A 13,765-nucleotide genomic window follows, 5' to 3' on the forward strand; every position below is an offset into this window, starting at 1 on the left:
CCCTGGGGCGATGGCTGAACACTGGACATTGGCTGAACATGCAGCCTGAGATTTTGTTAAAAAGTAAAGACTCTCACTTTGATATTGCAACTATTATGCTCCCGATAATTTACGGACCAAACCAATACTACAGCGGATGTATCAAACCTGAACACCTCCGCTTTGGATATATATACTGCTTTATCTCGCCCCAGTCCAAGTCCAGTGATCCCATCCCACAGAATATGTTCTGGTCATGTATTAACAAGAGTGAAGTTGCTGAAGCCCACATCCATGCCTATACAGACTGTAGAGCAGGTGGCAAGAGGTTTTCTATCTGCAAATCTAACTTCACATATCAACAATTTATGGACGATTTACAATCAAAATTTCTGGAATCAGTGACTGCGTGCCCATTGGTAACACTGGCTCTGGGGCAGTCCCATCAGATATATACACTGCTGATACATCAAAGTCTCAGAAGACCCTGGGGATCAAATATCAGGAACTTGAACAGATGGTGGTCAATGCTGCACGCTCCCTTTTGGCTTTATTATTATTATTATTATTATTATTTCCAGTTTATTGTCTATGTTGAGCCTTAGAGCTATGACAAACCATCATTCCTGGATTCGAGGCCAGCAGCTACTCTACAGTCTATTGTCCTTATAAGTTCCTGAAGCACTAGCCGTCTGTCTGTTTCCAGGTCCTTGTAGAGCCTGCTTTGCTGGTGCCGCCATTGTCTGCACTCAAAGAGAAGATGGTGTGCTGTCTCTTTAAAAGAAACACATGCTTGGCAGGTTGCATCTTCTTGAGCCTGAATCTGGTGTAAGTATGTTCCAGTGGCTGCGTGTGCGGACTTCAGTTCAAAGTAACAGCTTGCCAGGTGTATCAGAGCCAATGCAACTAAGGGATCAAGCCTCCAATTTTGTCACGGAGTACAGGCATTCACCAACAATGCAAGATATTTGTATATTATGGCCTATTTGAATATAGGCAGGAACCCTCTTTGCACACTAGATAGCGCAGCACTGGCAGGCCCAGCTTTCTTTCTTTCCTTCTCCATGTTAGTATTTCGGTAAAAGGTCTACCAATAAATTTATATTGTCCGAGACCATCACAGAAGCATGGTTCAATGGGAGCTGTTTCTGGCGCCCCGCTAGCCATCACAACATTAGCTACTCAATATTCCAAAAAATTATGCGAAACAGTCTCTGGAAATATATGAGGCGAAAATTAAAAATAAAAAAAAAACTAAAACAAAAAACATACAACAGCCGGGATTCGCTGGTGGTCACCCACCCAACTACTAACCGGCCGGCGTGTGGCTTAAGTACGGCTGAGCGGACGGGAAGCCCTGTTCTCCACACCCTATGGTCGTATGTACTAGCTTCTTAATAAAGAGAGTAAATAAACGTTAATATAGAGATTATATTACCTGAGGTTAGAGTACCACACAAAGGTGAAATTTCATATTCCATAGGTAAACCTCGCTGAGACCCTCCACCCGACCCTCAACCCTCCTTGAACCTCCGTGTGGGTGTCCCTCGCAGGCCCTCATTGACCCTCATTTTCACAAAATTCCATAAGATCTCAAAAATCTCCACGCTTTACCTGGTTTGTATACATAAAAAATGATGATCCATCCAATATAGTACTGTTTGTCTTGTTTGACCCTCACTGCTGGTGAGGAAGAGGTCTATCCATAGGGTTGTCAACGGGCGAGCTAGGTGACTAGGGCTCCATGTAGCATGATCATTATAAGGCTCATATCCACAAGAGGCACATTAGAATGCTACGCAGGCATGATAAATTCCAGTTAAAAGCATCCAATAACTATAATTGAAATAAATTACGAAAATATGATCCATTTCGTTCCCTGCAACGTCGGTTTCATTGGCAAATGCTAACCAATCATCAGCTTAATCTGACTTACTACCTATAACCGTCGTCGCACTATCCGTATACTCTTCCTGGAAAGCAATTAACTCAGGTATAATTTCCAACGCGAGGGCCAAAATATTCATCCTTTGGCACCGTGAGCCGAGTGCATGCACTTGCCTCACAACCGCTTTCCGAATCGTTGCCCCACCAGTCGACTGTAAATCAATTGTAGCTAACGGCGAAGAAAATGACAACACCAGCGATGGCAATGGTCGTCGACAGGGCAGCAGACAAAACGTAGTTGTACTTGGCCCAGAAGGCGAGGTATCGGCTACGTAGATACTTCATGCTAATGTAAGCTGGCAGAACGGCGGGCCATATATAGGCAATATTATACTGGAAGAGTAAAGGGTTAGCAAAGGAATCTTTCTCCGAGTGGAGAGACACGGCAGAGGTCAAGCTCATGGCATGGCATAGGACCACTTACGGGAGACCAATGGACTCCGCCTGTGAGAAGCATGACGGGGTGGACTTTGTTGAACCAATGTATCCTAGGAACCCGTCGTTGGATGAAATAGAAGATGAAGGGTAGGGCGAATCCAATTAGAAAGGCTGATAATAGAGAAGTGTAATGTCCTCCAGAACCAAACACCCTCCTTGCACCAATGCTACCAAAGAGCACAGCAGCGGTGAAATATGTGTTCACGCCGGGGCAGATAAAGCGGTCCTCTTGGTATATTTTGGGATTTTAGCAAAGAACCTTTCCAGCTTGAGGATGGAGCACTTACGATTCGCAGAGGTCAGGTATGTTCATGATTTGGAAATTCATGACACCGGCGGTGACAAGGGCAGAAATAAAGACAGCTACAACTTGCGCCCAGAAAGTCTGGCGTGGAGGGACTTTGACATAGTGCGCTAACTTCAAATCATTGGCAAAGTCAAGGGCATGGGCTGTCGTGATGTATCTGGAGTGTTGGTTGTCAGTCAACTGCCTTATTCCTTATGGGTGATGAGTAAGTTCCGTACCCAAAACACTTGAAGAAATTCATGGCCAGCGCGTTTCCGGGCTGCCACACTCCTCCGATGAATTCAGCCAGCACACTGGTTTGATGATTAGCCTTAGCCTTTTGGAGATCAAGACTGTAGATAGCACCGCACTTGAACTCAACTTCCATTCCGGTTGTGGCTGCGATGACATTAGTGGGTATAGTGAAAACGAGGGCGAGTAAAATACCGAAAAAGATTACCCCGACAGTGGTCTGAATTGAATGTGAGAAGCTGTCTGGATATCCCAGGTTGTATTTAACTTACATATGTTGGCCAACCAAAAACCGCGGCAATGCTCAGAGCAATGGCAACAATATTCAAGATCATACACCACCATTCAGGAACTAAAGCATCGTCAGTGCGCCTCTATGGTATGCTTCATGTGACTGGTTCGTACCCTCGCGATACACCGACATGAGTCTGCTGTGGATATCTTTGAAATCTTCTGTTGGACCCCTTTTTCTTGAAGCTCTTGACTAAGCTCTTAAAGCCTAGGACAATATCATGTCGATGGTACAAGAACGTGTAAGACACGGTGGCAGCATACGCGGAGAAGAAGAAATACATCGTAAGACTGCTCGCAGCAAGGTAGACCGGTGAATATGCTTGGTATTTGGCCTCGTCAAGCCATCCACGTTCGTCCAGGATTATGGAAACATTGTAAGCATTGCCGAAGTGGTTGTGCATGGAGTTGGTGTTAATTGGAAGGTAGCCGGTGTGATAGGCATTCGTCCAATACATTCCAATAATGACAATGCCACCTAGCAGCACACCAAAAAAGGTGTTAATTGTGACATGAAACGGAACAATGAGTGGGTCCAGGACGTGGGTGACGATGTTCCAATCAAATGTAGGCATTGGGTTGAACCCGAGACCTTTTTTAATCCCCGTGATGGCGGTAAGGTTATAGTTATTCGGTGCGATCCAAGCAATCCAGTTGAACAGACTGAGAGCACTAAAGATGTAATCGGGAAACTAAAAGTAAACGAACATTGAGCAAAATGCTACTATAAAGAGTCTGAAACGGGAAATGTTGAATATCTGTTGAAAGGGACCAAGAACAGAATAGTTCTCCTCTGTCATGAATGTCAATAATCGCGTAGAAAGAGTATTAAGGCTTGGCAGAACAAACCATTATGCAGGGAGCTGTTCAATGCAATAGTGACTAGAGACCTTGGCCACAGGCAAAAGGATGGGTAGACAAGGAATCGCCGACAGAGGCCAGCCAGGCCAAAGCCCATTAGATTGGTTGAAAGAGCAAGTAAGATCTGGTATCCAAAGGATCTAGCATAAGGCTGGCCAAAGTATTTGTCCAGCCACTGCGTGAATACTTTAGGTTTGTTAGATATGTTATGATGCAGCACAAGAACCAACATACTGATGTATCTGGAACTGGGCAATGTCTTGCCGACGCTGGCCATGATGGAGATAAGCATGTGCTCTTTCTTGTTAAACGGTCCTGGATTCAAACTGTGGCGAACTCCAAAGAGAATGAAACCAACATCAGGGAGGAATTTCTCTGCTGCCTTCCCAACAGGATAGGCCAGAAACTGGACGACTGGAGCACCGATGAAGATGGATGGCTGGTGCACACTGAAGAGCTGGTTGACAAAGGCCACCGTAATTACAAAGCCCAGACCAATCACTCAGGCACGAATTGTACCACAGGGAAGCTCAGGATTATCATACGGATCAACAACAGCACGTACTTCTGAATAAGGACTATTGGAGGTCAGTAGAGAGACTTCAATCTTAGCTTCCTCGATGGCTCTTCTGTGTTTCTCGGGTGCCTCGAAAATCACGGCATTGTTAAGAAAATCAGTCATGCGATCTAAAGCACCAGACGGAAAGTTTGGATCATGCGAATGAGTATCGACAATTTCCTGAGCGAGCTATTCCAAGTATCAGCACATTTCTACCTATGAAGATGACAGGTCACTTACCTTACGAGCTTCCTCAAGACTCAACACATGTGAGTGTTCCCGTGCGGCCAGAACTTCATCAACTGTGGCAGAAAGCCGTCTTCACATCTATATTTAGTGACGGGACCATGGCTTGAATGTTCTTGTGGCTTACTTGGCAAACTCATCTCCTTCAAGCTTAAAGTCGAGATCATCTTCTTGGGTATTTGGTTCCACTGTCACCGGTTGGATGATCTCTTTGCCAATCTTCTCTGATGTTGCTGCCATGGCAATGATTGTCCGACTGGGTCAGATAATGTTCCGAGGCAGAAACCCTGTGTAAGAGTTAAGGATATACCAAAATTGAAGGCAGTTAGTTGAGAACTGGCATTACATACTGAGCGCATTATGGCTAATTTATACCAAAGTTTCCATTCGCCTACACGAATACCCGCGCTTTTGCAGGGAAGCCATATCATTTACTACAGTCATTGCGTAAAAAGAGCTCTTAATATACTGTAATACATCGGTCGAATTCCTATTTGGAACAATAAATGCGTCTTCCATGGTCCGATTCTCCAAAATCTAAGAGAGCAGCGAATATTGAGCTTCTCATACTACCAATAATAACAGCAGCAAACAAGCTTGCCGCATAATGATTGGAACCTATCTAAATCAGTCTCCACTTACAGGTGTCACTCTATCGTTCTGACTCTTCGCGACCAATGTATGTTTTTTCCTAATAGTAGGACAAAATGTGGTGCTGCCAGAACTTGACTGGTCCAGCTAGTGCCACACCGTGCCACACTAATTCTAGTTATTTATACCCCAACTATGGCGAAATCCGATGCCTTGGTTGGTCATACTTATGGAGTACGACGGACCAAACGAAAGCGATAGATAGACAAGCATGTTGCATAAATTTATGTAAGCAATGTAAGGATATTCTGACTTCATGCCTCACCCCAAACAATGGCTTTGAACTTCTCGAACGGAAACAGCAGACTGACGCACTTTTGATCCACAGTCGCGCAAGCAACTAGAGCTTTATAGGAAAAGAGAACTGGGGTCTATCCAAGGCTCGCAGACAAGATTTCGACTTTTAAGACGTGGGGGTCACACTCATCCTACTCCGTTCGACTTCATCCAAGCTTCATACTTCTGTCGCCAGAGTGTTGGCAATGGTAATCAACAGCGGCCTTTCAGGCCAAGATCTCCCTCCTTATGAACTTGTACAACGACCGAGTTCTCTTCTACTTCGGCGTCGGCGTCGAGTTCTCGGCACTCTTCTCCTCATAGCAATTCTTTTGGTACTGGTTCAGCTTGAGTCTATCACCACCACTCCGACATCGGTACCTCAGACGCAATCTTTTGTTGAGGGACTGAACAAATGTCATCAGGTTAGTAATCAGGGTCAGCATGACACGCAGGCATTGAAAGACCGGCCAAACCCAAGATGGAATCCAATTACCGGCCAACAAATTCCTATTGTCATCAAGGATGCATCGCTCTTCGACGGCGATTCCACTCGCAAAGGGACTTTCGATATCATCTTTGACTCTGGTGTGATTTGGTCTGTATCTCCCGCTAGCACACAAAACTCCATCCCAAAAGGCGCTCGTGTCATTTACGGGGGTTTTGTGACTCCTGGCTTCGTTGATATGCATTCTCACCACCTATTGCTGCCTTTTCCTCATCTTTCATCTACTAGCGATGTTAATGAGCGGCCACTCTTGGGACCTATTACTCCATTCGTGCGCTCTATAGATGGCTTCAAGCCCTACGATCCTGCTATAAAGATTATTGCATCGGGGGGCGTAACATCTTCCTTGGTGCTTCCAGGCTCCGCAAACATTGTTGGAGGCGAGGCATATATGGTAAAGAACTTACCACTGGCTGGTTCAGCCGGTGAGCCTGTGGTTGACGAGCTGCTTTTGGAATATGGCCTCCCCGAAAATAGTCGACAGAGATACCTTAAGATGGCTTGTGGAGAGAACCCCAAGGGTATATATGGCAATACCCGGCTTGGTCTCACTTGGCTCTTACGCGAAAAGCTCGAAAAGGCACGAGAACTGCTGCAACGCCAGGTTACCTGGTGTGAAGCAGCATTTGAGGTTGAGGCGAGCACCTTCGCCAAAGCTCGCCGCATTTCAAATTTCCTTAAGTCCGAAGGGAAACGACCTGACTCGTTTGAGCTTGAGACCCTTCTCGCACTTTTGAAAGGGGAGCTCAACGTCAATGTGCACTGTTATGAACCTGAAGATTTTGAGCGCATGCTGTCTGTGCTTCACGAATTTGGTGTTCATCCTCGAGCTTTCCATCATGCGTTGGAGGCATGGCAGGTACCTGAGCTTCTGAAACATCTTGAAGAGTAAGTCTCTCAATGTAGGATCTTCTTTACAATGGCTAACAATTCCAGAAATATTACTATTGCCACATTTGCGGAGAACTCCCTGTTCAAGGCTGAGGCGTACGGGGCAAATTTGCGAGGACCAAAGATTTTGGACGACCATGGGGTTCAGGTTGCATTGAAATCGGTATTACCAAAACCTAAAAACCTTATAAAATGGTATAATGGTTGATATATGTGTACAGGATCATACCGGCGAGGAAAACTTTGCAAAATACCTTATGTAAGTGGGCTGCAGCAGTACAAGACTTTGGTATAAAAGATGTTTAATTCCAGCAACCAGATACCAGGCGGCAATTGCGCATTCCTTTGGCCTGCCTGAGGACAAGGCCCTTCAGTCCGTGACATCAGTTCCTGCTCGCTCAGTGCAGCAAGACCACAGAATCGGTTATGTTCGCCCCGGATATGACGCTGACCTGGTCATCTGGGATGATCATCCACTTCAGGTCGGTGCAACCCCCTCTGAAGTATTCATCGACGGCAGATCTGCTCTTCATGAGAGTAAATCCTCTGATGAATTGACGCATGAAGCGATTCGCTCTTCTAAATTACATGAGGCACCGGTGATGCGAACGTCTATCGCCCCGGATCAGAAAGAAGACATCTGCGGTAGAGCTGAGGGGCCCCACTCAGAGGTACTATTTACCGGTATCCAAGAGGTTCTGATTGACCTTCCGACACATCTTACTCAGAATGCAAAGAACCTGACTTTGCTGGTCGAGGATGGCCAAATCACATGTTTCGATGAGAGATCAGCCTGTGTTTCTTCAAGTGGGAGCGAGGATGGCTTAACGCAGGTAGAATTGAACAACGGCTACATAACCCCTGGTCTCGTTGCTTTTGGAAACAACATCGGAATTCAATCCATTCCTTCTGAGAGTTCAACAGGGGATGGCTTGGCTGCGAAGAATGGGGATGCTCTTAACGAACAAAAAGCGGTTCATTTTGCCAAATATGGTGTGCATTTCTTCGGTAGAGGGTTTACAAGAGCACGAATTGGGGGTGTGACAAGAGCTATCTCCGCGCCCCATTCTGGGGGAGGCATCATCCAAGGAGTCAGCGTTGGAATACACACAAGCGTGAATGCCACTATCTTAAATGGTGGTATTTGGAAGGACGATGTTGCCCTTCACTTTACAATAGGACAAGCAGCAAAGGGTAATTTATCTCCGTGACCAATATCTTGACTTTTCAGAGCTGACATGTCGTATCTTAGGTGATGATACGCTGACTGTCTCTTCTGGCATTGAGCGCCTGCGTCAGGTACTAGAGAAGGGTAAGACAGCCGAATCAGGCATTTATTACCAGGCTGCGAGGGGCTTACTGCCCATGGTTGTACGCGCATTTAACAAGGTAACTTCGTAACATATTTATGCCGTTGCAACTTCACCAGATTATTCTGACATTACTGTATTAGGATGATATCAGTCAGTTGATCTTGGTCAAGCGTGAGTTTCCTTCAGTGAGGCTCGTCCTCTATGGTGGCCACGCCGCGCCTTTGGTAAGTGTCCATCACTATCTGCTCCTTTGATCCGAATTCCTTCCTTGTACTAATCACACAAAAACAACAACAGGTAGCAAAGCCCCTAGCAGAAGCAGGTATTCCGGTCATTCTAACAGGTAACCGCGGCGCGCCTGACAGCTGGGAGAAGCAAAACGTTCTTACGGGTCCCCCGCTTACTGAAAGCCCGGCTAAGATCTTGATAAATGCCGGTGTTCTTTTGGGTTTGGCAGTTAAGAGCGATTCAAAGATACATGGCCTGGCACAAGAAGCTCGATGGGCTGGTAAGTATGCTGGTCTTACTGACAAGCAAGCCATTGCCTTGGTGTCAACGAACCTGGATGATATTCTTGGCACTCGGTCAAATAAGAAAGGTCATTATGAGCCATTGACACAGTCATTTTCTGGGGATTTTGTTGTGTGGGAGGGAAATCCGTTGAGAGGCGAAGGTTCCGTTGTTGTTGCTGTTCAGGACGGTGGAAAAGTTGCTGACTGCTGGCCCGATACAACTGATGTTGTATTGTAAGTCGAATTTTGATCATGATATTTTTATAAAGAAAATGCCACTTTTTCATCTTGTGCAGAATTTATTGAAGACAAAATATTTAGCTACCAAGAATGTATATCTACCTAGTTTCCAGGCCTTACAACAACGATGTAATCTCAATCAAAGCGTAGAAGTTGAAAAAAAGGGCCTAGCATCATGGTTCCTGGAGGCCACTGGTGTTCCAACACATCCTGCTTCGAGTAGTCACCCGTTGCTGCAATCAGAGACCAAGCTCAATATCGCATGTACGTATTCTTTTCACACTTGAAAGATGGCGAGGGAGCTTTTAAGCCATACATGGACAGGCATAAAAGCCGAAAACAGTGGACACTTCCCATGGACGTAATCATTACGTTCAATGCTTGCACCACGATCCAGGAGGACTCTTGCAACCTTGTGGTGCCCATTCCACGATGCCCAAGCAAGCGGCGTAAAACTCAGACTCAACCATCTTGTCTCAAAATTTGCCTCCTGAGTGATAAGTATGTCTACCAACTCATGCTATTCTCTCGCAGCGGATATGAGAATAGGTGAAGAGTCCGGATCGTGGATATTTGATATGGATATTCGCTTGATTGTTTATCAAGTCCGTGACAGCGCGGGGGTGGCCTTGATAGCATGCCCAGAGAACTGCGGTCCAGTAGTGGGCACCTTTTACGTCGATGTAGTTCTTGCTTGCAATTAACAACTGGAGGATTGGGTGATGAGCATTTTTATATGCTAGAATGAGGGCTGTTTAGGATTGAAAGTTCGACTATTTAAGGTTGATGATTTGTGCTGATCAAGTGTGTGACGGTGAGCAAGTCGCCGTTCTTGGCCGCTTGGAGGTAATTCTCGTTGCCTTGTAGGATAAACATATTTGTACCGTGATAGGGTCAATCGAAAGCTAATGAAGGTCGAAATTCGGGTTCTGGATCGAGTTTGGAGAGAGCAGGGAAATGGATAAATATACTACACAAAGAATCAGACACCCTATGTGATACAATGGGATTTGCTGCCTGTCCATCGTGATAATGCTTTTAATATCTCATGCTTACAGGCGTTTTCCTCCATGCAAAATCTATAATTGGCTTTCAAGACTTTTGATGGCTTTACTGGCGTACTAGAAAGTCAGGATCAGGCAGCAAATGCAAAAGCTGTTTCTATTACTAGACAAACGTATAGGGGCCTACGACTACCATAAAAGGGGTCGAAATCTCCATCATAGAGCCGCAATATCTTAGGAACCAACGTGTAACACACAAGCTAAATCATGAACTACAGAATGACATAAAGCAGTATTACAGAGTAGCCTTCCGTAATACCGACTGGTTCACATTCTCTCTCGCAGTAGTGAAATTAGGGCCTCTGCATCTCCCCGTCAATTCCTCTTGACCATTTCCAGCTGGTTTTTAGTGAGATGAACCTCGGTCTGGTAGTCGAGGAAAAGCTGCACTGTACCATTGCAACATCTTTCCAGGATTATCTCGATGACTCTGTCGGTTGACGAGATAGATATCCCTTTATCAGCACAAAACCGGACTAACCCATCAAATGGTAATCGTCAAGATATTCAAACAAAAAACATTTATCATCTTGCCTTAAGATTCCGTTTGTACATTTGATGTCATTACCAACATCGGCATTGGAGTTGCTTATCATCTTTTCCAGCATGGACTCTGACAAGTGAAGATTTGCATATTCGCACAAAACATTCGGTGCATCTCGTTTTAGACAGCACTCAACTTGCCAGATTGCTTCCCAAATAGCCTGAAGGTGGAGAGGACGTCTTTGGCTAACAAGAAGTCTCAGAGCGTTCTTGTTTCCAAGCTTTGCTGCACTGACTAAAAGGCTTTCTGATATCGGTGCGTTAATCCCTAACCGATAAATCAGTAGCCGGAGAACGCGAATTGCATTAGAGCCCTCTATAGCAGCTGTCATTATGTCTTCACTGATGACTACAGTATTCTCCCATTTGTTTAGGAGTAGACGTAGTGGTGCTTCATCATTTCTCACAACTATTTGTAGTGCCTTCTGAGTAATAGAGATATTTGGGTTCCGCACAAAGAGAAGCTCTAGACAGTTTTCATCCAGTGCAACAGCTTCAAGGGTGCCCCCATCTCCTTTCACAACCTGCCGATCAAGAAGAAGTGCAAGTGTTTCTTCTCTTATTCTGTGCAGAACCTTCTCCGTGGGAAATTTGTTGTAAGGCCTGTCCAAAAGCAACAATCTTTTAGTGCTGAAACATGAACCTTCGAAGGCCCGTTCTGGAATTCAGGGACCGCGAGAACCATCGAGGAGTTTAGCAAATATATGTTCACTCATATACCCATTACCTGATGCTGATACCAGAATATCTTCTGTGACATTGAACTTTGGCTCGCAAATATCACTCAAATATTGGAACTTCGAGTCAGGACTATAGAGACTTGATGCTGCTGAACATAAGATTTGTTAGGCTATTTGAATAGTCGAGCCTCCATTATTGATAAGCAATTCGAGCATCTCCTTGCGATTAAACACCGCAGCATTATCCAATACTGCTCCCGTAACGACAAATCCAGCCTGTTGTTTTTGTAAAATAAGCTTCGGTATCCCTAGGCCCTGACCTATGTTTGAAGCCACTCCTTCGAGAGTTCCTTTGGCCATATATGTGTCTCGGCCACAGTGATCCAACAGCACTCTCATAATGCCTAAGCCTTTTGACTGATTTCCGGCCATATAGAGGCAGACTTTTCTGTCCAAAACAGAGGCAGGAACCGACTGTCTCAGAAGATATTGGAAGACACGGTGATCGTTCCTATTCCTGGTCGCTGCAATCAGCATGTCCTCTTGAGACTATTGCTTCTTCATCCGAAAGTTGCAACAGTAACTCCATTACTGCCCATCTCGCTTTTTCAGCAAAAGCGCCAATATTTCCTTGTTCAATGATAGTTTGTGCCCCCATAGCTTTAAGAACATGAAAATAAGATCCTGGGTCTGATTGCATAGCCAAGTATGTTCTTCGCCGAATCACGAAAATCCATTCCTTTTTCATTCTGGCTTCGAACCTCAAGACTGCCTCTTGTATATACCTCATATTTCCCTTTCGTGCTCTCCATCGCATTTCCAAGGATCTTCTCAGAAGAACCATCTACTCCAATCTTCAATCATTTTTTCTCTTCCTCATTTAATCTTCCTTGGGCGACTACCCAGAGATTTCGTCTTTGAGAGCCACATTCAGCATCCTTAATGGACCTGGGATCTGATTTTAGCTCGTCTGTCGCTCCTGATGACTCAGTCTCGTTGGTTTTCCCATAATCCAGTCCTTCGGGGCTTGTCAATTGGTGATCATCTTTGCTTTTTTCTCCCTCCACAATGCTGACAATTTGAGGTGGACAGTCGCTCTCATCAGCCTGAGCTTTATTCTTGTCAAAGCAATCAATACAGTTCAACTTTTGGCAGAGATTATGAAACATGATTTGGGCATAAGATAAATCCTGCTCAGATGCTTTGAACGATCCTTGAGTCGAGAATTTGTTTAAATTTTAGTTGGATTGTGTGAGATCTTTATTAATTGCGTATGATGAATGTGTTTTAGACGCATAGCCGCTTACGACCACGTCGCGCATCTTTATTTGTTGGCTTAATTGAATTCCTGTATTACTGGCGGCGACCGATCATATATAGGTAATGGATTGTAATGATACTTCTGAATGTGAAGCCGGAAAAGAGTATCCAGGCGTCTTTTTCCATCGTCCCCTCCAGCAGCTATTTGATTGGGAATATATGCCGGTTAGCATTGGGCGTCTAAGAGTACAACCGGTCTCCTAGCACGGGTACTTAGAAATAAATTTCTGTAGCTCACTAGTAAGCTAGCATATCTACATATATCCTACTACCTTTATTCGTGCAAGAGAGATAGCGTGTATGAACTTGAGGTATCAGAGATCAATCGTGTTTACACAAACACTTTTCTGATATAGTGGGCCCCAGCATTCATATACAGCGAATCTTATAGGAACAACCCTTGCCCTGTTTGAGCGAGCCATGTCTCATCCAACGGAGAAGTGGAGATATGGTCTGCAGCGCTCAGATTCCTGCCACATTGTGCAGGCCGACACAAAAGATTTCCCTCGTGATGGGCTTTGGCAAAATCGTCGAGTTGACGACCGTTGGGGCTCCTATGGCTCACTGTTGATGTCACGTACCAGCCCAAGTATGGTCCCATCCTCATCATCTTTTTCTCGTTTCCATGGTGTCATCTCGCGAATGGGTGATGTATCTTCGAGGCCCTCTCCCTCCTCTGCCCCAATCAGTCACTCCCGTTTCCCTTTCCCCCGACCAGATACTACAACTTTCCTTGGGGCTTATCCCCCGGTATTCAGAAAGATATATGGCTGGACTCTTCGCCGCATGTTTTCCCTCGACTGAACTGGTTTATTCTAACTTTTCTTCTGAAAGCCGAGAGCCTGTAATGGTCTCCTTCCACGTTTGATGATGTCCATATCCAACTGAAACCTATATCTGGAAGGCAT

General features: G+C 45.2%; 2 protein-coding genes across 2 annotated transcripts; one reads left to right on the forward strand and one right to left on the reverse strand.

Annotated features, from left to right (window-relative positions):
* Positions 1–1,968: 1,968 nt before the first annotated feature.
* On the reverse strand, positions 1,969–5,137 carry EURHEDRAFT_528499 (OPT oligopeptide transporter; the record flags this gene model as incomplete). The annotated part of the gene is made up of 15 exons (XM_040787065.1): positions 4,987–5,137; positions 4,854–4,932; positions 4,577–4,802; positions 4,289–4,555; positions 4,043–4,240; positions 3,919–3,986; positions 3,365–3,885; positions 3,308–3,333; positions 3,175–3,254; positions 3,022–3,122; positions 2,890–2,964; positions 2,652–2,828; positions 2,351–2,531; positions 2,121–2,259; positions 1,969–2,078 (listed from the first exon to the last, which is right to left on the reverse strand). Exons 1-15 carry the CDS (start codon positions 5,097–5,099, stop codon positions 1,969–1,971), a joined length of 2,361 nt encoding a protein of 786 aa, XP_040642297.1. The 5' UTR covers positions 5,100–5,137.
* A 508-nt stretch (positions 5,138–5,645) lies between these two features.
* Positions 5,646–9,285, forward strand: EURHEDRAFT_545297 (uncharacterized protein; the record flags this gene model as incomplete). The annotated part of the gene is made up of 8 exons (XM_040787444.1): positions 5,646–5,670; positions 6,018–7,182; positions 7,231–7,348; positions 7,407–7,444; positions 7,505–8,379; positions 8,438–8,574; positions 8,639–8,722; positions 8,796–9,285. 8 exons carry the CDS (start codon positions 5,646–5,648, stop codon positions 9,246–9,248), a joined length of 2,895 nt encoding a protein of 964 aa, XP_040642298.1. The 3' UTR covers positions 9,249–9,285.
* Positions 9,286–13,765: the final 4,480 nt, after the last annotated feature.

This window comes from Aspergillus ruber (genome assembly GCF_000600275.1).
Source record: "Aspergillus ruber CBS 135680 unplaced genomic scaffold scaffold00003, whole genome shotgun sequence".
NCBI lineage: Eukaryota > Fungi > Ascomycota > Eurotiomycetes > Eurotiales > Aspergillaceae > Aspergillus > Aspergillus ruber.